At 37.8% G+C, this 26,997-nt stretch overlaps 1 protein-coding gene across 1 annotated transcript; it reads right to left on the minus strand.

Moving 5' to 3' along the window:
* Positions 1-9,431: 9,431 nt before the first annotated feature.
* Positions 9,432-10,526, minus strand: LOC306851562 (G-protein coupled receptor 4-like; the record flags this gene model as incomplete). Its single annotated transcript, XM_079387896.1, has 1 exon — positions 9,432-10,526. One exon carries the CDS (start codon positions 10,524-10,526, stop codon positions 9,432-9,434), a length of 1,095 nt encoding a protein of 364 aa, XP_079244022.1.
* Positions 10,527-26,997: the final 16,471 nt, after the last annotated feature.

The following is a 26,997-nucleotide window of genomic DNA, read 5'->3' on the forward strand; positions in this document are numbered from 1 at the left end:
ACATGTAAGCGACAGCGGAGGGCGCCCTTATAACAGTGATAACAGGGGTATATACAGACACGATATAAAGGAATACGGTGTATTTTATCTAATACTAATAATGTGTGACTAAATTACAATTTTGAATTTATTAATGAAAAATCGTACTATATATGTTTGCATGTTATAATACACACACACACACACACACACACACACACACGTTTACTTAGCTATCTAAATGGGGACATCCCATAGGCGTAATGGTTTTTATACTGAACAAACTGTATATGTGCTATTGTCCTACACCAACCCTGCACCTAAACTTAGCCCTCACAGGAAACTTTCTGCATTTTTACAATTTAAAAAAAAACTTTTAGTTTATTTTTAAACCCGTTTTACAAATGAGGACGTCCCCAAAGGGAGGTTTTTGGAGATTTTGTCAGGTTTACCTCACTTTTGGGTACAAATTTGTCCCCAAAATATGGTTAAGTAGGCACACACACACACACACACATACACACACACACACACACACACACACACACACATAATAGCTTTAATAGCATTTAATAGCTTTTATTCTTAAAATGTCAAACATAATATCTATAAAATAGATCTTTTTCCCAGGCAATAATGGTGCGAATGTTCAATAGCAATAGATTTTAATATGTGGCTAGTATTTATTTTATCTACATAACATTTTTAGTTGCCATATGAGATGCATATAAGATGCATTTGATTTCTTCTTAAAAACGTTATTATTATCATTATTATGATTATTAGTGAAATATCAGTTTATTTTGTTGAAAGGCATGGGCTTGGTATTCTCTTCCCCTTCTGCGTTTATTTTGTCATGTTCATCTCAGGTTCAATACTGTGGGAAAGCTCCCCAGTACAGTAGAGCACACTAGATGCAGTTTGTAATTGGAGATGCTCCTCACGAAGATTCAAAGCCTCCTCCAGTGAGATCCAGTGAACAAGATCCTTTCAACAATATCGTATATAACAGGTCACCAAGCAGGTCGTACAGTTCATACAGTCTGAGGGTCAAGACTGAGAGGTAGATCTGTAAATTGAGTTGATGTTGTAGTGTGTATTTTGGCTGGACCGAGCAGATTATGCTGTCCTGGTTTAATTTTAGAAAACTGAGCAAAAATGCATGTAAACAAAATATAACGAGGCTTGTCATTTTTGCTTGTGTGGAGAGGCCACTATGGATTTTTTCAAATATATATATATATATATATATATATACACAATGAGCAGCTTGATAGATGTATTGCTATTCAGGCTTGAATCCAGTGAGAACTGGAACATTTTGACTTTATCTAAACTATGAAGTCCAGCCAGATGATGAGATGGTGTGGTTACTTCCCATCAGCACACCCACATCTTGAGTTGTTCCCCTATATTTGGTGTTGCTCTTACAAGGGGTTATTCACTTAGGGAATGGGAACATGGGAAATTCAACCACATCCCGCATCGTTTCCCCCATCCCTCTGGACCCACAGTAGTTCGTCATTCCACTGACCCTCTGTCTCGTCCTGGACCCCCAGCAGACGCCATGACATCAGCAGGATAGCAGACGAACCCTGCAGCGGTCATCTTGCACCTCCTGTCCTCAAACTACCCCGCTCCCCTCACCTCAGGAGGACTATTAGGTGTTTGATACTGTGAGGGCTTCGTCTGTGAGCAGTGTCAGACAGAGCTTGTAAATAGTTTAGACTGTTAATTGTTGATTATTAATTTTCTTAATATTTCCCAACATTGTAGAGGCTGGATAAATGTTAAACTTATTTAAAATAATAAATACAGATACTGTGTATTTAGTTTATCATAATTTCATTGTAATTCTGTATTTAAATAACACAGAATTACAATGAAATACATCAATTATATGTAAAAGACATAATTACATAAAATAAAATACATAATTATGATCAAATAAATACACAGAAAATATATTAAAAGAAAATCACAGATTTGTTGTTTAATAAAATCAATATAACACAAAATATGTTTATTAATTTTAATGATAATAACAATAATAATGTGAATATGTATGTTTTTATATGTTTATATGCACACTACTTTTTTAAACTTTGAGAACAGTTAGATTTATTTATTTATTAATTTTTTTTTTGAAAGAAGTCTGTTATGTCCAGGGCTGCATTTATTTGATCAAAATACAGTAAAAATATCTAATATGCTGATTTGGTGCTCAAAAAACCTTTCTTATTAAGATCAAAGTTGAAAACAGTTAATACATAAATGTTTAATGAAATAGAAAGCTCACAAGATTTAAAAACCAAAAATACCTTTACAGTCATTTTGTATCCATTTAATGCATATTTGCTGATTAAAAGTATAAGTTTTTGTAAAAAAACAAACTGATTGGTAGTGTATAATAAATGGTATTGTAAAATAAATATATAGTGTACATACACACACACACACACACACACACATATATATATATATACATACAGCAATAAATATATGTTCTTTAATTAAAAATTTAAATATACACTATACACAGTATAGTGTATATTTACAGTAAATCATTAATTTTAAAATAGCACAGATATAACCTGTCTATACAGCACAGTATGTGCTCACATTGAGCGCAGTCTAATAAACACAACAGAGCTGAAGGTGAACACAAGGTCACATCGGTGAACCATGATGCAAGGTCCAAAAATATCACTTTACCATTGTTCAAAGTCTAGTGAAACACATTTGATTATAGTTCTCAGTCTTTCAAGCATGAATATGAAAAGTAAAACATCTCTTTGTACACACTGATGCCTAACAACTTTCCCTAATGACATAAGCCAGACCTCATGCATTTAAAATGCCACCGTGTGCTGGTGAAACGTCCCATTCTCTAGTCTACAGTGTTTAAAAAATGCATCACCGCTTCAGCCTTTCTCTTGCAATTTGAATGACACTCAACCAATTACATGTTTTAGTGCTGGAAATGTGTGTGCTTTGGTGTAAAGAAAGTCCTCTTTTCTCTGCTATATATTCCTCATAAAGATGTGAGTGGAAGATAATCTCTGTCGAAAAATAAGTGCTTTGGCTCCCAATTTTCTCTGCTGATTACCGACAAACAACAGCAAGCAAATAAATCACACTGTGACTTGTAATGTGCAGATTACACAAGTGCATAAAGTGGGCTCTAGAGCTTTTATTTTGTTTTCAGTGAAGATTAATGAAGAAGCCTGCATTTCATTATACTCCAATCGAATGTCTGTTGCCACTGACATCTGATAAATTACAGATGGCATGCTACACAGTATTATAATGTCCCAGTGAGACCTTGACCTACGATTGGATAAACACGATATAGTTCAAGTAGTCCACTTCACCCTCTGCACATGCATAGCATATATCTGAGAAAAGATAGCAGCAACATCCGCTATAGACCTCTAAGATACTGTCCTATTATTTATTCATAAAGAAGTTACATCACATGAAAATGTTATTGCAAGCTGACTGAAAAACACTTATATAGTGACAAAACAAACAGCAATGTACATGTTAGTACATTAATTAGTACATTTCACTATTGATAATAATTTTAACATATTTGATTAAATGGTTAATTAATAATTTATAATAATTTATTAAATTATTTGAATGTTGTCTGTTAACTGGATGGTCAGAATAAGTCAGGGAGCAGTACGCAGACACGTTTGTACAGTCTGGCACTTTCAGATAAGAACCCATTGGCATTACTCCTTTCCAGGTCACTGGACAGCCACACCGCACCGGTGCAGAGCTGGAGTGCCAAGGTATTGTGTTTCACTCAGGAGGAACGTGACCCAGTGAACATTGACCTTGGACAGATGGGCAGTGCGCTGCAGTACATTGAATGAAGGAGCATGAAGTCATGACTTCAGTCACACAGATGTTGAAAGGTAAAAGTAAATGCTGGCAAGGCACGTGCTGTTGAAATAAACACACATGTGATGCAGGTTCAAGATGATTTTGCATATTTTTCTTTCTTAAAAACAACCACTTTTATTCTCCCATGTTACTTTTTCTTTTATATTTTAATTTTTCTGTATTTAAACTTCTGAAAAAATTAAACTAGTCTTTAATTAAGTGCCTAATGCACTTAAGACCAGAGGTGTAAAGTCGAGTAAATGTAACTAATTACTGTATTTAAGTATCTTTTCGGGTACTTTGTAGTTGTATTGAGTATCAAAGATATTAGCAACTTTTACTCTCTACTTCACTACATTTTTAAATGAGTATCTGTACTCTTTATTTCACTACATTTGAAATGAGTGTTGCAGTTACACATTACATTTTGCATGGCACCTAGCTTTTCTGCAGCAGTTTATTTATGCTACAAAAGATGTGATATTGCCAACTACAGGGCAATGAAAGTACTAAATCTTATGCATTTTGCCCTTACCCAAACTTGTCAACAAGGCTACTTTACGTGAATGTGAGCTTCTTAGCTAGTAGTTTGTGAATCACAGGTGCTTTAGAAATGAGATGAGGACATGACTGCAGCTGGCAATGAGGCCGAAACCAACACATTCAGTGCAAGAAGACTTTTACTTAACATTATTTTATCCATTACACTGAAGAGACCTTTTTGAAGGATGTTGTTTTTTGTTTTTGCAATTTTGAGTTTTATTTTGGTTTCAGAAAATAAGCGTGATTGCTCTCCTCACAAATCAGCTCTTTCTTGTTTTTGTTGCGTTTTCTGTGCCTTGTCTTGGACTTATGTCACCTCGTGTCTCCCGTGGTGCTTGCATCTTATCTTGTTCAGCTTGTTAGCCTCCTGTATACTGTATATACAGCCCTAGTGTTTCTTTAGTTCTTTGTGAGTTGTTGAATGTAATGGTTGTCTGTTTCCCCGTCATTCTGTTCTTTGTTCCCTTTGGTTTTTGGCTCATTATTTGTTCTAGTTTTTCCATGAAATGCCTGCACATAGATCCTTGCCTCTGCCTGTTTTCTCCAGCTTCTCCACAACGTTACAGTTTTTGACTGGCATGTCTCTTTGACTTGTGCATCTTTGAGCCTATATTTAGTAAGTAAAATACTTAAGTACTGTTAAAATCAAATACTGGAAATCGGTGACTTGTAACTTGTAGTGGAGTAATTTTCACTGTAAGTTATCTGTACTTTTACTCAAGTATGGTTTTCAGGTACTCTTTACACCTCTACACAGATTTACTGTGTGATAATTAGGAGGAATGTCTTAAAGGGATAGTTCACCTAAGAATGAAAATTTTGTCATTAATTACTCATCCTCATGTCGTTCCAAGCCCAAGAAGAGAAATTAAGATCTTCAGAACACAAATTAAGATATTTTAGATAAAGTCTGAGATCTTTCTGATACTGCTTGGACAGTAATGCAACTGACACATTCAAGGCCCAGAAAGGTAGTAAGGACATCATTTTGACTCTACTAAAGCATAAAAATATCATAATATGTTTGCAGATATTTAAGAAACATGGTAAGTTAACATATTTGTTTATCTGAAAAACAATGCTACAGTCAGTTATTCTCCTTTGAAAATGTACATTCCAGCCTGAATGTCTGTATATGTTTTGGTTTGTGAAGCCCGCCCACTGCCAGTTTACCCAATTGTATTTCGGCACCCCGGGTTGCCAGTTGGCCGAAAACACAGCATATTTCATGTCATTTATCGTCATGTGCGTTCGTTCCTGTTGGTGTCCATAATCTGGCAACCTGCATGTGCATCAAGTCTGAGGAGGAGGGTCCGGGTGAAAAAAACCCTCTGCAATATTTTGAATTTGGACTGCAATACCTAGTTCAATCCTACATACAGCAACTTTAAATAGTCCATGTGACATCAGTGGTTCAACTGTAATTTTATGAAGGTACAAGAATACTTTTTTTGTGAAGAAAAAAGACTTTATTTAACAATTTCTTCTATTCCATGTCAGTCTTTAAAGCAACTATAAAGACTTAAAAGCAACTATACGTAGTTTTATATATTTTTGTGACTTTGCAGCCCTCTACAGTTAAGTAAATGGAATTCACTGTTGTAAATATATCACTGTCGTAATTACAGTAGATAAATGTACACTTGCATTTGTTGCTGCCATAAAGTAATTTTGCTCACCAAATCCTGCCCACCAAACTTACATACTCCCAGAAAAGCCCTTATTAGAAGTCACTATACTATCAAAATGATTTTAAAACATGGTGAAAAATTAAAGTATGTATACTTTTATGTATTTTATGTGACTTTGCAGCCCCCAACAGTTAAGTGAATGGAATTCACTGTTGTTTTAATATTGCACTGTCATGGAGCTGTACATGCGCATTTGTTGTTGTCGTAAAAAGCAATCCACTCTTTTTGCAGAATTCGGTATCCGCTCAGAACAGAACTTACTCCCAGAACAAATGTTTGGTGGCAGCGCTGGACATAAACAGAGTCCATTCTCCATATTAGAAGTCAGTGTTCCATCAGAATGATTTTGAAACTAATATTTCAAGATAAAAATGAATTGTCATTTTTAACACTAAAGAAAGAAAAACAGATCCCTAGTACAGAAAGATTTCCTGTGCACAACACAGGAATTAGCAGACTTAGCATACATAAATATTTTGGAGATAAAGTCTTGTGTTTACAGAATATGTAAGAAGTCCCCCTTGAGCATTTTACTGGCAGGCAGCTCAGTGTTCCGCTCTATTAATAATCTGACACACTTCACAAGCAGCTTGATTCTTCTTTACAGTGCTGGTTGGAGTCAAAATGACTAATCTGTGATAGCACAACTTCATGTGAACAGCCATGTTGACACAAATGTGATTTTTCCTTAATGTTGCATATGTCTTTTCCGCTCCTGTATTTCAGGTTATAAAGCCTAGGCCATTGCCCTTGATCACAAATGATGTCATTAAACATTCACTCTTTTATTTACATATCACTTTATCACTTCCTTTCACAACATCTGTTGCCAAATAAAGAATTTATCAGAACCATCTAAAGAAAAGAGCTGAGAACCACACAAAAGAAGAATGACCGACATCATGTATTTTATTTTGGCATAACAGCAAATCTATTACATTGCACTTTCTCGCTACTAACATTCAGGACTTATAGTTTGGTAGGCTGAAATAGGGCACCTGGAGAGCTAATGAAGAAAAAAAAAATTGTAAACAACAGCAAAGCCCATTGTTTGGAAAACAGTTTCCATTTTGGGTATCTGTGGGCCACCAAACAGAAAGTATGTCAAACAAGAGACAGCAGAGAGAAACACACTGCTCTTGTTAAAGAGTTTTGTGAAGACTTAATACAGCGTATTAAGAGCATATTAAAATATGACACCTGAAACAACTCAGAAGATATTTGCGTTGAATGTGATAAGAATGGGAAAATAAATAATTGGGCTTCCTTAAGATAAGCAATAATTTCAAAATAGCATTATAGTATATTTCCCGTAAAATCTAAAAGAATCGACACAAATGGCAGGCATGTACATATAAAACATTCAAAAGGAGAAGGGACTTTTGACATCAGTATTTTGCTGACATTGATTAATCCTCATCTCCAAGTTAAAGATTTTATCATAGACAGTGTTTCTGGATAAAACTTGAGGTACACATAGGTATTGGTATAGTTATCATCAGAAAGTGCACCTTATACAGCGACCCCAAAAAGTAATTACACTTAAAGAGATTGTTCACTCAAAATTGAAAATTCTGTCATTATTTAATCACTATTATGCTGTCCCAAACATGTATGTGTGTGTGTGTGTGTATGTTTTCTTTAATGCGACACAAAAGTATAGTATACGGAATGTTTCGATTGTTTACATTTTGTCCATGAAATTTTGTTTTTGGAATGAAAGTCAATGGGGTCCAAAATAACCCTGTTTGATCTCATTAACTTTCAGTTTATGGCAAAAACCAAACAAAATACAGACATTATAAATAATATCTTCTTTTGTGTTCTACTAAGAAAGGTTTGGAACGATATGACGGGGAGTAAATGATGACAGAATTGTATTTTTTTTATGTGAACTATCCCTTTAAGCCACATTAAATGCTGAATGTTATTGCATCAATTAACAAAATCAAATCAAGTGGCACTGTTTAGATGGCTTGAAAACCGCTTGTTTTCTGTCTAAAAAAGAAAAAGGAAAACAAATTTGTCGGGTATTAAATTGTAAAACAAACAAAAAAATATTGTTCAAAATTAATGTAAAAAAAGTATTCTGACTTTTTGTGGTTGTTAAATCTTAGTGAGGACAACTTCATACATCTACTAAAAATCAATGTGATACATAACTTCATCATAATAGGTACACACCGAACGCGTGCAGCTCGCACATGCATATTAATTTTTTGCTGCCCCAGCCCATTGCTTAACAATCAAAGCAGAAACAAACAGAAAAACAAACTACTGGAGACGGCAACAACAACAGACACTCTCGTTGACAAGCACTTGTGTGAGGAGGTTAAGAGTAGGGTGACCATATGGGCCATTTTTACGGGACGCGTCCTTACCAGGATTTCTATATTGCCTAAAATATCCAGGTTTTGGCTGTTTGCACTGTGCAGGTAGATCGTTGTGTGACATTCATGAGCGCTATAGAGAGCAGAGCAGATGGCTCCTTATGATTTCGAATCGCTCTTGCCCCTACCTTGGTGTCTTTTTTGATCGGTGAGCAGCGACGCTTCAAGTCAAACAAATGAACAAACACATGCGCATATTTGCATCGCTTTGATCGTTCTCTGTAGATCTCACCTTCTCACGCGCCGTGCCATGATTGGTCAGTTATGTACAATCCCTGCATGTTATTGGTCAAACTACTTTGGCTGTATTAGGCCAGGGATGGGCAACTTCGGTCCTGAAGGGCCACTGTCCTGCAGAGTTTAGCTCCAACCCTAATCAAACACACCTGAACCAGCTAATCAAGGTATTCAAGATCACTAGAAAGCTACAGACAGGTGTGTTTGATTAGGGTTGGAGCTAAACTCTGCAGGACAGTGTCCCTCCAGGTCCGAAGTTGTCCATCCCTGATTTAGGCAATATTAAAATCCTGGCCCGGACGTGTCCCAAATGAACGGCACTAAGGCGACCCTAGTTAAGCGATACATGCAACTCTAGTTTAAACAACTACAAAGACAATTATATCAGTCATAACTTCTGGAGAGAAATAGCGTAGAAACTGGACAAGGACTAATCTTCACAATGCGCATATGTTGAGGGCCTGTGTTCATAAGCGTTCGCGTCAATACCAAAGTATATTTTGGGCTTTAAATGTCACTGACAAAATAGCTCACAGAAACATTATTCACAGATTATTTTTAAGAAAAGCTCCAGCAGCATTTGCAGATGTCACTTGTTTAAATATATTGCTAATTTCAACAAAAATTCAGTTTAAAGTGTGCACTTAAGTGTCCACACACTTTATGGGGCCGCTGTATGTTACATCAACATTTAACTTTACTTTTTAACACTGAGAATGGTCATTTGAAGGCACTCGTCTTTGAGCACTTCAATGTCAGTTTTATAGCCATTTGTTTTAACGTCACTGTAGAAATCGGGCTTCTTCATAGCCAGAGGTGTCTCAACGGTGATGGACGCTCCCATGAGTGCCTCTGGGCTTTGGCCCCGCTGGAAGAGACCGAAGAGAGTGGCCAGGGCCCGGCCTACGTCATGACGGGCCCCTTCGTTGACAAAGCAGTAGAGGATGGGGTCCGCCACGCAGTTGAGGCTGGTGAGTGCTAGAGTCACATGATAAGCACCAAACAAGTTCTCCTCAGCACCACAATCGCAGGGGTTGCTGAGGAAGAGCACGCTGCGCCACAGCAGGAGCACGTGGTAGGGAGCGAAGCAGAGGAGGACGATGAGGATCAAACTGAGGGCCAGCCTCTTGATTTTGGCCTTCTCTTGGCGCTCGGTGGAGACGTTACTGCGCACGGCTCTCAGGATGCCTCTGTACGCACCTAACATCACTCCCCAAGGCGCCAAGAAACCGAGAAAAGTGCGGTAAAGGTTCATCCCAGCCACCCAATCCTGCATGGGATACTTCTCGAAGCAGAAGGTGTGGTTGAAGCGGTCTTTGAAAAGCTCATCATGGAAGAGAGGTGCAGAGTTGGCCACTATTTCTGTTATCCACACAACAACGCTGACCAGCAAGGCTGTTTTGACCCTGCGGACTTTAGCGAATTTCAGGGGATGAGCCACTGCCAAGTAACGGTCCACAGATATGCAGCAGAGGAAGGCAATGCTGACGTAGATGTTGGTGTAGAAGATGAAACCGAACAGCTTGCAGGACACTTGACCGTGGATCCAGTTGTCATGGTGGATGAAATAGTCGATCCAAAGCGGCAAAGTGGCTATATACAAGAGGTCAGCCACCGAGAGGTTCATCAAGTAGACCCCCAACTCGTTCTTCTGTCTGACCTGCATGTATGCGGCCCACAGGGCCATGCAGTTGGTGGGGAAGCCAAGGACGATGACGATAATATACAACGCCGGCTGGAAGAACTGGTCTATGTTCGAGTCAACATTGCACGAGGTTGAGATGTTACACATGGTCTCTTCGCTTCCTCAGAGACTGTTGTAATCATCAAAATTGGCTGAGGCTTCTACGGTCCCAACTCAAGCCATGTTTAAAAATAAGACTAGGAAGTCAAAAGGTTTCCTTTTAACTTTCATGTATTGTATTGTGACTGTAACTCTGTTGCCCACTACAGTCTAGCATGGTGGGCCTGATGTGTCACATGTTTCTACCACATTTCATGGCTAGGAGAGGTCTAGGAGAGCTCAGAGGTCAAAGATGTGCCCACAATAGAACATGCTATTAATCCTTGTAAAACGATCACCATAGAGTGGTTTCAGGTGGGCCAAGTTTTTTTTTTTTTTAGCAGTATGAAACAGTCACTTCCATCTCTGAAGGTCGCCCAATGACTAATCTCCTTTGGTGTGTCCAACAACATTCATCTGCAAAATAGGAAAAAGAACAATTATGTCAGTCATATGATTCATTATTTACTATCTCTGCAATTTTGCCATTTTTATTATTGTTGAGGAATGTGCTTTTCATAGCAGTGCTGTGTATTTGTTAGATTAGATTTGCATTGTGATACATTGAGTGTATGTTTTCCTATTCCCACCCCTAACCTTGGTCATCCTCACATTAGCATCTGTTTGTTTGGAGTTCAACTGAATTAACATTCATTACAAAGCTCCATCTTGTTCTCCAAGGTTTGTATCTGCTGGTACAGAATCTTTAGGAGGAAGTTTCTTTCTAAACAGACGTTTGTGTAGATCTTGGTATGAAGGAGGTATATTTTCTCCTTAGATCAAGCAGATTATATGTACCTTCTAGAATGAGGAAATATGATTTAAAATAAACAGAGCAGAACATTATGACTTGACAGGTGACCTACATGCTCCTTGCACATGCAACCTTTCAGATTCATACAGTATTCCTTAAACAATAAGGAACACAAAAATGTATTATTTTATGAATTTAATTTATATTTATTTAATAATTTAACAAATTAAACTTCTCATTTGAACTGTATACTTTTATGGTTAGTTTTTTTCATTCTTGAAAATAATTTTTAATTAAAAAAAACAATAATGATACTAATTCTTTCCACTTTTACTTCCATCATTTGTCACACGCCGTTCCTATGCACTCATTAAGGAAAACAAGGAGCCTTTTTGTAAATGGTGTTGTTATTTAACCATAGTGATGTGGCACATCCACAGTGTCTGGAGTGACACCAAGCTTTCTGTTTGCTTCAGATTGTTTATAGATTCATAGAGAAACTGTGATTGTGCAGAAGAGATAAATGGGATATGCTAGTGTGCAAACCAACTGGGTGGCAGTGCATGTGCAAAGCTTAGCATCCGTATGTAAAATCACAATCACAAAAAAACAACCCCCCCCATAAAAAAAATTAAAACAAACAAACAGTAAAATATTAAAGAATCATAATATTTTACTTCTTATGTAATTTTATTTTTTTTCTCCTAAATTAAATGTAGGAACTAATTTTATAACTTCAAAGTAAGTCAGTGTAATTTAAACTTCAGACTGAAAGGAAATAGCTGAACAATGTGGAGAAATGATTCAATGTGATTCAGACTCTGGGGATAATGAACAACATCCCAAAACCATAAACCAGATCAGTTCTCTGAACTAAAATACGTTTGCTCTGAAACTTATCCAACTGGAACCTTTTACATTTCAGAATAACTTCAGACTTCTTTTGAAATTGTACATTTTTAATGTACAGATTCTCTGCTGAAAAAAGAAAGTTAAAACCAGCCTAAGCTGGTTGGCTGGTTTTAGCTGGTCGTCCAGTCTGGTCATAGCTGGTCAGCCAGCTGATTTTAGAGGGGTTTTGACCACTTCTTTAGCTGGTCAGGCTGGAAGACCAGCTAAAACCAGCTACTCTTAAACCAGCTAAAACCAGCCTACCAGCTTAGGCTGGTTTTAGGTTGCTTTTATTTAGCAGGGCTGGGCCATAATGACAATTTGCGAAGAGCATATTTTCATCAATTTACTCGCTCTAGATTACTTGGGGGATGATATTCGTGTCACTTGCGTGAATCAAAACAACAAGCTTTTGTTTGAATGGCTTGCGCCACAACGTGTCATGCTAATTTCCACTCGAGTTGACATTTTTCGACTTGCGCGGAAGACGTGTCTTTGATTTGATGTTTTATATGCAATCTGCTCGTGCAAATAATTAAATTCTCTTTTGGAGGGAAAACCACTTATTCACCCTTAAGTCATTCCAAACCTGTTGGCTACAAAACATTCTTCAAAATATCTTCTTCTGTGTTATGCAGAAGAAAGAAAGTCATACAAGTTTGGAACAACATGTGGGTGAGTATGATGAAAGAATTTTCATTTTTAGGTGAACAATCACTTTAAGAAGGTATCACTGCACAGTTTTAGAGGTACCTAGCAGAATGAGGTTTTATTCCAGTCGTTAATTAAACAATTTTGACAAACACTTACATAGATTTAGCTGTTTCCCTATTCAATGCATTTTCTTGACTGAAAATAGCTGCCTTGGGATGTTACAAATACTACTAGCGAACTGGTTTGCCTTAAAGGGACTTTGTAGTCATACTGCTGTCATGATAAGATTACAGAATATTTGTCAGTGTTGCAATGCCAAAAATGTTTTGTACTGTTTTACAAAAAATACAAGACAAAACTAAAACAAAAACCAAATTTGCACTGAGGAAACTTGATTAATGTAAAATGACCCGCACTCTATTGTGATCACTATGAAAGGTCTTAAGACAACCAAACAGATCAGTTATTGGAATGACAGAGAACTTCTCTAGTGTGTCGCCAGTCTTAAGATATTGCTTGTGAGCTTGATGCTTTTCAATCAGTATGAAACATGAGATAACAGCAGAGGTTTGCTGGCCTGCCTGGGGCCAGTAATGGTGACTGATATGCCAACAGAGGCCTAATCCAATCTGTCATTCTGCTCCAATATCAATATCTCATAGTGGCAGATAACAATGTATCCTTTAATAGAGAGAAGCGCAAAGCACCACAGGGTAAGAAAGACTTAAAGATGATGGAATGTAAACCACTGGAAAGTTGTCAACCCGACTTCATTTTCATTCGATTGGGTGATAAGTGTGCAGAGAAATAACTGGCAGTGACGATGTAAGATATCTCTGATTAAAATACAGAGTTTGTGTGCATTTACAACTTTTGATCATATCAAAGTTTGCATTACACAAAAGGAGAAGATCCTTTAATGCAGTGTAAACAAATATAGCTGGTCTTTGTCCATGATCACTGTGGTAACATAAAGCACAAAATAAAGACCTGTTACTCTCATTTTCCCTCTATAGACAGGTGGCAATGATGAACAAAGCACTTGGACGTCAGACCCTATTTCCCATAACCCTGAAATGAGACTATGAATAATCAGGGACACCTGTGTTGCAGCAGTGGTCAGTGATACCATCACACTCGTCTCCAATATTGACACTCTGGAGTACAAAGAAATGAGTCTCTATAGTGCCTAATGAGACTAGAAATAGCGATGTATCATGAAGTCAACAAAAACACATCTCAGAAGAGGACTGCTCAACAGAACTGAAAAAAAAAACTTTTAACAGAATAATAGTAAAGTTACAGCTGCAAAAATAAGTGAATATCAAGATTGCAATTACACCTGCCACAATTAAGTTACCGGGAAAAAGTGTCGATTACAGTATTCCATTTTACTTTGTCGATGCGTAATGGCCAATTAGAGGTGTTAAAATGAGCCTACACCTTATCAGTAATGACAACCGGTACTAATGTGCATTTTGCTTTACTCTTTGATTTGTGGTGGCACAAAAACAGTCGTGAAACTCTGCATTCTTTATTAACGAAATGGAAGCATTCTAATAGCACATTAACCTGTTGCATGTTTGACAGACCAGCAGAGTAAATAAGCTCCTGTCGTAACACAATGGCCATGGCTTGCAGATAAACCTCACACACAATTTATGGGTCATTTCTGGTCCTCGGTTTTCAAAGATCTCAAATTCTTGGCTCTCTTAAGGTTACTTATTAGTTAAATGTGTTTATGGCTGTAACAGCGGGCTTAAGTTTAACAAACTCAGACTTAAAGGACATGTGTTTAACATGGGATCTGTTCCTCTAATGCTAGGAAAAATGAATGCTACTTTTGCCAACTGTCAGCATAAGTGACTACACACTTATGAAATAATCATTTTATTTCATGAAATATGGAAATTCTGTCATCATTTACTAATCTCATGTTGCTCTGAAAACCTATTTCTTTTTTCAACGAAACACAAAAGTTCCAAACAGACTGAAAAATAGACACAGAGACATGTGTGGTGCTCTTAAGTAATGAACATTTGCCTGATTTCAAGACCAGAATATAGTTCTAATATTAGCTCAAAGTACCCAAAAGCTTAAGATTAAGCAATAATGTCAAAGATACAGAACATACAGAACTTATTTAATGACAACAGGTTCTGATCTATTAGGACAAACTGCCCAAGGGTACAACATTAGAATCAGAATGAGCTTTATTAGCCAAGTATGTTTACACATACAAGGAATTTGTTTTAGTGACAGAAGCTCCACAGTGCAACAGAAAGACAGCAACAGGACAGGACACAGATAATAAAATAATAATATACAAATATCCAAATAGGCAATGTACAAAACAGCAAAAACACAATATATAATATAGATAATTATGTGTGTACAGGTCTGATATGTGCAAATTTGAAATGAAAAAAATAAATAAAAAATAAGTAAGTGTGGTGAATAAATAATATATAATAGAGTTGTGTGTTCCGCGTTTATTGTCAAGTGTACATGAGATGGATTGCCTGAGGGAAGAAACTGTTCCTGTGTCTGGTCGTTCTGGTGCTCAGAGCTCTGTAGCGTCGACCAGACGGTAACAGTTCAAAGAGGGAGTGTGCTGAATGTGAGGGGTCCAGAGTGATTTTACCAGCCCTTTTGCTCACTCTGGATGAGTACAGTTCTTGAAGAATGGGGAGGGTTGTACAAATGATTCGCTCAGCAGTCCGGACTACCCTCCGTAGTCTTCTGTGGTCAGATTTGGTAGCTGAGCTGAACCAGACAGTTATTGACGTGTAGAGGATGGATTCGATGATGGCAGAGTAGAACTGTTTCAGCAGCTCCTGTGGCAGATTGAACTTCCTCAGCTGGCGAAGGAAGTACAACCTCTGCTGGGCCTTTTTGACAATAGAGTCAATGTGAATGTCCCACTTCAGTTCCTGAGAAATTGTGGTACCCAGGAATCTGAATGACTCCACTGCAGTCACAGTGCTGTTCATGATGGTGAGTGGGGGTAGAGCAGGGGGGTTTCTCCTGAAGTCCACGATCATCTCCACAGTTTTGAGCATGTTAAGCTCCAGGTTGTTAAGACTGCACCAGACAGCCAGCTCCTTGACCTCCTGTCTGTAAGCAGAGTCGTCACCATCCTGAATGAAGCTGATCAGTGTGGTGTAGTCTGCAAACTTCAGGAGCTTGACAGAGGGGTCTTTAGATGTGCAGTTGTTTGTGTAGAGGGAGAAAAGCAGTGGGGAGAGAACGCAGCACTGAGGAGTTCCAGTACTGATGGTGCGGGTGTTGGATGTGAATTTACCAAGCTTTACTAACTGCTGCCTGTCTGTCAGGAAGCTGTTAATCCACTGACAGACAGAGGTGGGGACGGAGAGTTTATTCTGAAGGGTGTCCGCGATAATGTTGTTAAAAGCGGAGCTGAAATCCACAAACAGGATCCTCACATCTCTGGTCTGTCCAGATGCTGCAGGATGAAGTGCAGTCCCATGTTGACTGCATCATCCACAGACCTGTTTGCTCTGTAGGCAAACTGCAGGGGGTCCAGTGAGGGTCCAGTGATGTCCTTCAGATAAGCCAAAACCAGTCTTTCAAATGATTTCATGGCCACAGGTTAGAGCCACAGGTCTGTAGTCATTAAGTCCAGTAATTTTGAGTTTCTTTGGGACGGGGATGATGGTGGAGCATTTGAAGCATGAGGGGACTTTGCACGGCTCCAGTGAACTGTTGAAGATCTGTGTGAAGATGGGGGCCAGCTGGTCAGCACAGATTTTTAGGCAGGCTGATGACACACCATCTGTGCCTGGTGCTTTCCTTCTTTTGTTCTTTCTGAAGACCTGGCACACATCTTCTTCACTTATCTGAATTGTAGGTGTGGGGGAGAGGGGGGTTGCTGGAGGTGTGAATGGTTGTGTGGAGAGGTGTTCAGGGCAGGTGTGGGGGGATTTTTCAGACCGGCAATAAAACTTGTTCAAGTCGTCTGCTAGTTGTTGATTCTCCAAAGTGCTGGGGGATGGTGTCTTGTAACTGGTGATATCTTTCATACCTTTCCACACTGAAGTAGAATCACTAGATGGATGCTAGGCTACGGCATTCGAAATCCGCGCTGTCTGAGCTTCACGAGTGTGCCGGCTGGCTTCCCCCGTCTGCACGTCCTCCTGAAGCGTTTGACCAGAGCTACGGCTCCGCCAACTACAATGTCCAGCAAAATGTCCGAGTAGTCAACATCCGGTAAAAGATTTTGTGCTGTGTTCTGCCGAATGTTCAGCAGGTCATCCCTGGTAAAACTGATCGCTGGTAAAACTGATATTTGAGAAACAAACAAAAACAGTACAAACACTGAAGAGCAAAGCACATTAGCTGCCATCTGCGGCACCATCTTAGAAAAGTACCTGTTGCTTACACATGTTGCGTAAGCAACATTTAGTGACAGGCATTCAATAACTATTGCTATTTCAAAAAATCTATCATAGAGGCCAGACAGGATAATGTGGTTTCGCTGCGTACATACAGATAAATGATAATCGACTCCTGCGAAACGTTATCACGTTCCGAGGAAGCCTGTTTAATTAGGTTCAATTTCAAGTGCGTCTGAGTATGCAATTATCTCAATCAAATCAGCCTTATTCCTAAGGCTCAAATGTCAATTTTGTTACCCTCTCCTGTGGATGTAGTTTTCGATTTGTGTGAAACACACTTTCATGTGTGACAGACATGGTACGTGCAGGGAAAATTAATAGGAAAAGGAAGGCTGGACACTTGACCCCTGAATGACCTGATCTCCCAAGGCACTGGCTCTGCCATGAAATGACAAATGTTGTTATTGTCCAGTTTGAAGAACGAACTGAAGGTTTCTGCAAAGTTACATGCATGAGTACAACAATGCGAATGGGGAAATACTTTCTAAAATAAACTGTTGCATACATAATGAGGTAACCACTTGCATTTTTTAGCTAAGAGTGATTATTTAGGCCCAGACCCTGCCAGATGGATTTTATCAGAGCTATTATCAGCTTTATGTTTTGTGACAGTCATCTCTGCGGTTCAGTGGGGTCATGTTAAATAATGAGTGTAAACATGATGGCCTTAACATGACCCTCTCTGCCTTGAACCTCCCTCCTTTCTGGTCTGATGCGAAGGACCCCAATGTTATCACAGCACCCTCACAATAACAAATACAGTTAGTATTTGAAAAGAGGAGCGGGCAGATTTCCAATCAGGAGGTGCCGAGAGACAAGTCTTTCCGCTAGAGAGGAAGAGAAAGACAGAGCGAGAGGGAGGCATCCAGAAAAAAGGCTCAATCTAAAATAGAAACATCTGATTATTCATTTATTCACTCATTAGTGGGAGATCAGATCAAGGATACAACAGCCAGGCCTGGCAAAAATCCTGGACGTGCAACAGACACCGGGGTAAAACAAGGTTTATTAAAATGTCCACGGGAAGGACAAAAGGACAGCTTGATCTAAAACTAGATAAAACCTTACTATATGAAGCCTATATAAAAGGTGACAACAGATGTAGACACGTTTATAGACACACTATGACGCAAATCTAAATATTTATTTTTCATAATTTCCAATAATTCCTGTTTGATAAGGTTTTTATGGCTGTGGCATAAAAGAAAACACCTGAAAATAACCTGTACTCTTAATAGGAAAGAGGAAAGTTCTGCAGCAGGCTGAGTGATTCTAAATTGTTCCTGAAATTGCCCAACAGCAAGAGCTGCTTCAAGAGCAGCTCTTAGAAACCATTTCTTTCCACGAAAAGTCATCCTATTAAATCTTAAAAGTCTTCTCCAGTTGTCACACACAAAAGCTACACACAGAAGCCTAGGTTGTTTACCATAATTATATGAAGGAAAAACACATGCGAAAAACAGTAACTGCAAATCAAGAAATGCAGGTGAGAACAACTTATATTGCATTTTAAATGGAAAATAATTTGTTTTCACCTGTTTTGGGAAATCTGAATGAGTAAAATAAGTGTTAATTTCTCCAATATGTGTGCATCTCATTTGGTGTCATTAGATTGTATGACATACAGCAGTGTATTTACAACATTCTTGATACTGTATAGGTGTGAACCATTACTGTAGGTGTCAACCCCTATTTTGATCAAATATATAATAAATATGTGGAAAATTCAGAAAAAGAAGCACATTTGTCCTGTTCTATACTAAGGCTACTGCATTCACCGCTCTCGTATCAGGTTCATGCCTATAGCCCTGGAGAATATGGCAAAGGGGAGGTCAAGTCCTGTGGTTAACTGCTTTTTCTAGATTGTTGACTGGTGAGATTTGACACCTTTTCCTGCTGGTATCCAACCAATTTCTTCAGCATTTTTAACACTGACACATTTCAAAGAAACAGCAACAATGCAACTTCTAAGAACCAGTTAACCATTTAGTAACTCTTATGTCATTTGAATACTGTATCAACACTCTTTGTATTTGTATATGATTTGTTAGAATTTACATACTATATTCAATCTAAAACGTCATTTTAAACAGTATTTTGATCAATTTTAATTAATTTATTATAATTATTATGCAATTAATATTTATGACCTAAATGGAATTTTTTTTTTTTAACTATTTTTACTATTAAAAAAATCATTTGTCAAATCAAAACGATTTAAGTGAAGGCATAAAGGTGATTGAAACCATGAGCTTTCCCTTATACATTCATCTATTTTAATCTAAAACGCTGATAAAAAGATGCAATTTTTATGATACATTACAAGATGTCAGCAGGTTTTCTGTCATGTAATCTTTTCTCATTCAAGCTTTCAAAATAAAGCTTTCCATTCGGATAACAACTATGAAACTACAAAAACCATAACCGTTGTTCATGTTATGACACGAATAACAAAAGAAACAGGAACTGTTTGTCCTGGTCTGCCAGTCCACTTTAATCGAATAACACACACACACACATACACACACAAAAAGAGCTTTTGCAAAACAGATCAACGCATCAGAATTATATTAAACGATTAATACAGAATAGAACACATGAATATATTTTTGATGCTATCAAGACATATCCTTCCTCCAACAGTCTTTCCTGCCCTAGATTGACGTTTGTGGAAAAAAACACAATCATTCAATGTTAAATGTAATTACAGACTTACAGCATTCTGGTCTTGCGGTCTAGATTAGCCAACAGTATAAAAGAGCTGATGAATGTGTCATGACCAATGGTGAATATTATGATCTTTGAATCCTGGCTCTTTAAGTGTGACATGTCGACTTCAGTATGATGGTAGTGGTGCCAGAAGCCTAACTAAACTTTTTTTTTTACTGCCAGGACACACCTGGCTGTTCAAACAGCAGAGGCTTTTAACATGAGAACATTGGGCAACTGAAAGGGAACTAATTCAATTGGGCTCCAAACTGCTCAGCATGATGAATAAGCAGGTAGCTAGGCAGGACACAAACCCATGCTGTCTACCTGAGGGTATACACTCTTAAAAATAGAGGTGCTTAAGAGGTTCTTCACAGTGATGCAATAGAAGAACCATTTTTGGTTCCACAAAGAACATTTTGTGAAACAGAAAGGTTCTTCAGATGTTAAAAGTTCTTTATGGAACCATTTAGATAAAAAGGTTCTTCTTTGGCATCGTGAAGCACCTTTATTTTTAGGAGTGTAAGCATATCATTCACCGCACCATGTCGGTTCCCACTGATGATCCCATTCTGCATTAGACAGATTGAAAATGTTTTGAATTCAGCAATGTTTATTGTTTACAGATGCACAACTAGACAGACAAATCAAGCTCATCAACTTAAATTCTTAAGAGAAACTCAAGAGTTCATGCACCAAGAAAAAATATAGTCCCACTTCAACTTTTAAACTGTCTGGAATGTTGGCTCGCTATATATCCATTGTAAGCATGTTACCCGCTATTAAAGGAATGGTTTGCCTACAACAATGAAACAAAAGCGGAAAGCGTGCACTGACCAGGAACTGTCAAGCTCCAAAAAGGACACCATAAAAGTGGTTTATAGTAGTCATGCACTATTTAGGTCCTCTGAAGCCATTATGATTTATATGCATTATGAGAGAAACATAAAAAAAATCAGCTTTCTTTCCGGTATAGCTCTCAAATGTCACTTGTGTTTGCATGTATTCAAACAAATAGATCTCATGTGTCTCATCACGTTTGAAAATGTGCAAATGAGACTTTAGTGCTGCTGTAGAGGGTAAGATTTTCAGCAAACAACATTTCCTTTATGCTCATGACTTTTCCTTATGCAAAGTAGCTTCAAATTACTTAAAACACAACACAGGACATATTGGTTATTTTTATTATGATCTTTTCAAGTTGTACACAAAAGATTGGGGTCTGTAAGATTTTAATGTTTTTGAAAGAAGTCTGTTACGCTCACCAAGGCTGCATTTATTTGATCAAAAATGCAGTAAGATTGAGAAATATTATTACATTTAAAGTAATGCATGAAAATGTAATTCATGACAGCTGATTTTTAGCAGTTATTATTACAGTCTTTAGTGTCACATGATACTTCAGAAATCATTTTAATATGCTAAATTGATGTTTATAATTATCAATGCTGAAAACAGTTGATATGTCTATTTCTTATGCAGACACACACTTACGCACACATATGCACAAAAGCAAATGTAAACATTCAGAGATACGCAAAATGAAACTTAACCTCTGCATTACGCACAAAATGAACCTCTGTGCTTGAGGTCACAATAATAAACTTCAGTTATGGGCTTCATCGGGTTTTTCATTCGTATTATTTAAACTGGCATAAAATCTTAATTTGTCAAATTGTATCACTAGTAAAACTGAAGTGCTACTTAACAGAATCTTCTAAGCATTGGACCTTTTATTTATTCTCAGATAAAAGTTTCTGAGAGGAGCAATGTGCTTTACAAGGAACTGTCCATTATATCAGTACACCACGTTCACATAGCAGACTGACCATGGCAGGTGAGCTGAGTAAGAACTGCCTGTCTCCCTTGGTATTGATTCAGGGCAGGTATTTAATCCTTTCCTAACTGTGTTTTATGCTCCAGTGGAGGGCGGCTGTGTGTCTCTACAGAGACCAGGGCAGGCATCCTGCAAGGCGAATTAATGACTTCAATAAAAGTGCCACATTTTCCACTCAAGTCCCCAGTCAAGGGTTTTATTGGTGAGGTTTAATTTGGCCTAAACCAGCCGGTTGCTTTAGGCACGGTCACAAATGCTAATCACCTTTAGCCCAAATCGCAATTAGAGCAGGTATCAGCATGACGATATGTTTTCTGTAGACAGAAACGGGGAGAGACCGAGCGAGAGAGAGTCTAACACTAATCTCACTCCAAGCTCACTCGGCCAGCTTCATGCAGTTTTTTGATAAAGCTCAGAGGAAACACCTTCACATCTCATCTGGTGCATCTGGTCCAGTTCTGCTATTGTTCTGTTTCATCTGCAATTGTGTTGACAGACTGTAACTTGGCAGCAATGTAGCACAGAAGGGGAAATTGCTGGCACCTGCTTAGCAAAAAACCAGAGCGATGTTTAAAAGGAAACTAGATGAGGTGTCATGCTGAGAAAAACTTCAAAGCACAGAAGGATTAGTTTATGTGACATTGAAGTGGCCAAATAGTTTAGCAGGGTCAGGACAGGGTAAAGAGTTGAAAACCATTATGAAAGAGAGAAGGACCACAAGAAGACTCACAACATTCTCACAAATGTGTATTCAAATGAAGCCCATAACTGATAGAATGTTTCCTCAAGCAAAAAGGTCATTTGTGCATAACCAGAAATGTTTATGATTGCCTGTTTGTGTACTTTCTGCTTTTCTACACTCTAAACAAGTAAGGTTCAGGGGTTTTGCAGTGAGAAAGAAAGAATCTGTGAACCATTCCTAAAACAACCATTTGTAAGGTGCTTTCACACTTACTGTTCCTCTATGAAATTTTGTGAATGAAATCCAGTCATGACGAACTACTCAAACTTCGTCGCAATTTTGATAATGGAACTTTTTTGCCCACAAAAGTTTGCTAGTGTGACCACACCATTAATGTGAAGAACATATGTGACCCTGGACCACAAAACCAGCCATAAGTGTAAATTTTTTTTCAATTGAGATTTATGCATCATCTGAAAGCTGAATAAATAAGCTTTCCATCGCTGTATGGTTTGTTAGGATAGGACAATATTTGGCCGAGATACAAATATTTGAAAATCCCGAATCTGAGGGTGTAAAAAAATCAAAACACAGAGAAAATTGACTTTAAAGTTGTCCAAAGGATGTTCTTAGCAATGCATATTACTAATCAAAAATTACGTTTTGATATATTTACAGTAGGAAATTTGCAAAATATCTTCATGGAACATGATCTTAATATCATAATGATTTTTGGCATAAAAGAAAAATCAATAATTTTGACCCATGCAATGTATTTTTGGCTATTGCTATAAATGTACCCTAGCAATTTAAGACTGGTTTTGTGGTCCAGGGTCACATATTAATAATCTGAAGAAACTTCTTGCACTATAAAGAACATTTTGTGGAATGGAAGCTTCCATGGGTTAGGCAGAAAAAAAGATTCTTCATGGAACATGCCAATCAAGAACCTTAATTTTTAAGAGTGCAGCTTAATATTGATAGACAGCTTGTAGATCGAGTCACATCAAAACATAACGACACAATTTATCCTTTATCCTCTAATAAAAGTCTAGTAATAAAACTTAATAGGTAATAGATAATAAACATTAACTTGACAATAATTAACAGGACCTCTGCCTGTCAAGGAAAAACGGTCCAAACAACTTCTGAGCCCACACTACACGAAAAAAGCACATGCAAATTGTGCTTCAATCGCCTACTGCATTCCTCAACATTTTCTTTTCTGCTATTGATGAAAGCCTTTTAAAAGCTGTAGATGTAAGAGCCTAAGGAAAGGTTTAAAACGTTTCACTCGGAGCCATCTAAATTGTCAGTGATGACCTAACCTCCGTATTTTATTCTCGCACGTCAATACCACCACAAGTGACTACACCAATAGCTTCACTAAAAGCTTCTACTTTTGTCCAGAGGACCACAAGGGGCTGAAGATTACTAATACAGAACGTGTTGAGTTACACCTTCTAAAGTGGAGAGAGACAAACAACAATGCGCTTCATCGGAGACCTGGTGGACTGCTGGTGTTTTTGCTTTTTACATAACACACTTGACATGGTGGGAATGTTTACACAGGGTTCTACTGATCCAGCCATCCAAAATTCAGCCGTGTTAATCATGATCCAGTTCGAGCCTCTAGTGCGTGAGATGGGTATGCAAGATAAGCATATGTCTGATGGCGTAATATGATATTGCTTGATATATGGTATGTTTCTGCTGAAGTGTCAGGTTGTTGACCAGATCAAACCATTCAATAGAACTCACTGATACATCTAGAGGCCTGTGTTGTTTCCCTAAAACTCCATTGCATTTAAGGTAAAAAGACGACCACAAAAAGCCTTTTGCAAATATCTTCAGTAGCGATTAAATTCAGCCTTTGCTGTGAACCGTTGGCACAATAAAATCTGCTCCTGTAGGTGTTTCAAACTACAAATTACTCCACATATTTAATTATACACTTAAATGCTATGAGTTCATTAGTAAGTTTGAAAACAGCCACTTGTGAGGCCACCATACCACTGGGTTATAGCTTCTCTCACACAATCTGGTTCTCAAACCAGACATTACCCTCACAAAACACCCTTATTAGCTCAGGTGGGTGGCACTGGAGCAGACACCTCATTGGTTCACGGGAAGATTACTCTTCTCTTCTAGTCTTCTAGTTTTAATGTTAGTTCTTATCTCGCATCCCCAAGAGGGCAATTACTGTTTGCTCAAAAGAAATGATTAAATGTTGCACTTGTTTCCTAACAAAACCAAGTGGGAGACGAAATATCCGCCAAGGCAAAAGGGAACAGTCCAGAAAAGTTTTTCACATGCCACACTGTCCTTTGCCTCTAAAAGATCAACCACATGCTGGAGATGCTGCAAGAAACTAATCAGCCACAAATTACAGCAAGGAGGAGAGGAGAATACACACATCTCAAGTGACAGGTTTACATGTAGATCCACTGTATTGGATTCATATTGTGTTGCATATAACAGCTACTGAACTAAAATGAAATATGAAACGCAACTACTGCGATATCGGTTTTCAGATATTTTTGTCATTCGCTGCCAAAAATGGATATGCAGTGACTGATCCTTTATATGACAAATGTGAGAGAAAATATATTGTTTTGTACACAATGTAAGTAACATGCTGTAAACACTGCCAAAGGCCTTGTTAAATTGCTTGTTAAATGAAGTTGCACCCACTATAACCCACATGTGTTCAACAGAGGAATTCAGTGGAAAAAAACACTCGAGCATCAAACTAAATGCATTAATACATAAGCTATTATATAACTACAGAGGGACTGTTGTCCTTTACAATTATGCCTAATTGAAAAGGTTAACATTATGGCTTATTAAAAACATTAAAATTCAGTTTCCTAGATGAGCAGTATGTTCTATGTAGCAACATAAATGATTCATTTCACAAAAGGGTGTATTTTGTGTCCGTCATGAATATATGTGTAAATAATGACATTTAACAATGAAAAGCTGAAACCTACTTTTACACAGTCTTGAGTTTCCAAATCCTCTATGCTGCACTGCACACTGAAAAACTGTAATGAAAGACATACTATATATGATTTAAATATGGACATAATTTATATTAAAAAGACACAAATGTGTCTTTTGTGGTACTTTTTTCTTTATTGTATATTTTGTTATGTTTTTGAGTGAGGTACAATCTTAAACAACACCATTATGATGATTTTGTATGGTAAAAATGTGCTTATCAAAATTTGTAGAAATAGCAGCGTTAAGTTCTCTTTCTGATACTCTGAACACCCTGTAGTGTCATAATCTTGCAATGCTTGTAATGACTAAATGAACTGTAAAACTGTCAACACTGATACCATCAAACCTGTTACCAAGTTTCATAGCTATTTCCCCAACATATCTTAAAAAGGCACCTCATAGAATGACCCCAATAACTTTTATGTCTATGCATTATCCGCCTATAATGTCTTGTTATACATCACATGCCTAAATGACATAATATTAGATCTCGAAAGCATATTAAGACGTGGCAATAAGGCAAAAGTACAACTGTGGTGCAAATTGTTCAATTGTATTGAGACAGTAGTTTTAAAAGTAATGAAATCACTGATGTGAAAAAACGATTTAATGGACTATATAACATCAACATTTAGCCTATCAAAAGATTTACATAACCGAAAGAAAAAAAGCTAAATTATGACACTTACATGATAGTGAGCCCGCAGGTCATTTAGTAATAGCGACATTCATACTGCCAGTGATAGAGGTGATGTTCTCTGTATCTCCAAACCGCACACGCAGCGACAAACCCAACAAAACTCTCGTCTCCCTCATTTGAATGAGGATCCGGGCGAACATCGAGCACAATTTACATGACAGCAGCCCCAGAGTCTGTATTTCTCATCACACCAGCGGACAAGCAGAGAGACGCTTGCGAAGTTGCAAAGCGCAAACTGAAAGTGAGCAGCTCACGGAGGTTGAGGAGAAATGTGACGTGCGTTATCCAACACTGACCGTCCCATTGAAATGTTGGCTGGCAGCTCGAGATGGGATTGCCAAGACTGACATCTGGATATGATTAAACTTTGTTTCAAAACAATCTCATTTTTTCCTTTGTCGTTTGTTTTATGGAGCCAAATCAGTTCCTGCCAAGATGTCACTTCTTTGCAGAGTCCACGCCAAAATGTATTTAGGAAATAGCTTCACAAAATATGATAAGGTAAAATGTGACTAAAACTATTTATATGAAATACCTAGACACTGGTTTCAGGGAGAAGAATTTTGAATCTTTACAGAAATTTGTTAAGAATTCATCGAAACTAGCACATTTAACCAAATGTCAGATGTTAACTCAATACTTTTTAAACAGTAGTTGTGTCAGAAACCGTGATATACACAACAGTATAAAGGTATAGCCAGGGCCGCTGCCCTAAGCAGGATTGTATTGTTGTGCCCCCCTCGGGCCCCTCCCTCAAATATTATGGAAGTCAAACCCACTAGGGGTCAAAATAGAACTTTAATAAAATATACAAGTAAATAAATAAATA

Source organism: Barbus barbus (assembly GCF_936440315.1).
Source record: "Barbus barbus genome assembly, chromosome: 31".
Classification (NCBI taxonomy): domain Eukaryota; kingdom Metazoa; phylum Chordata; class Actinopteri; order Cypriniformes; family Cyprinidae; genus Barbus; species Barbus barbus.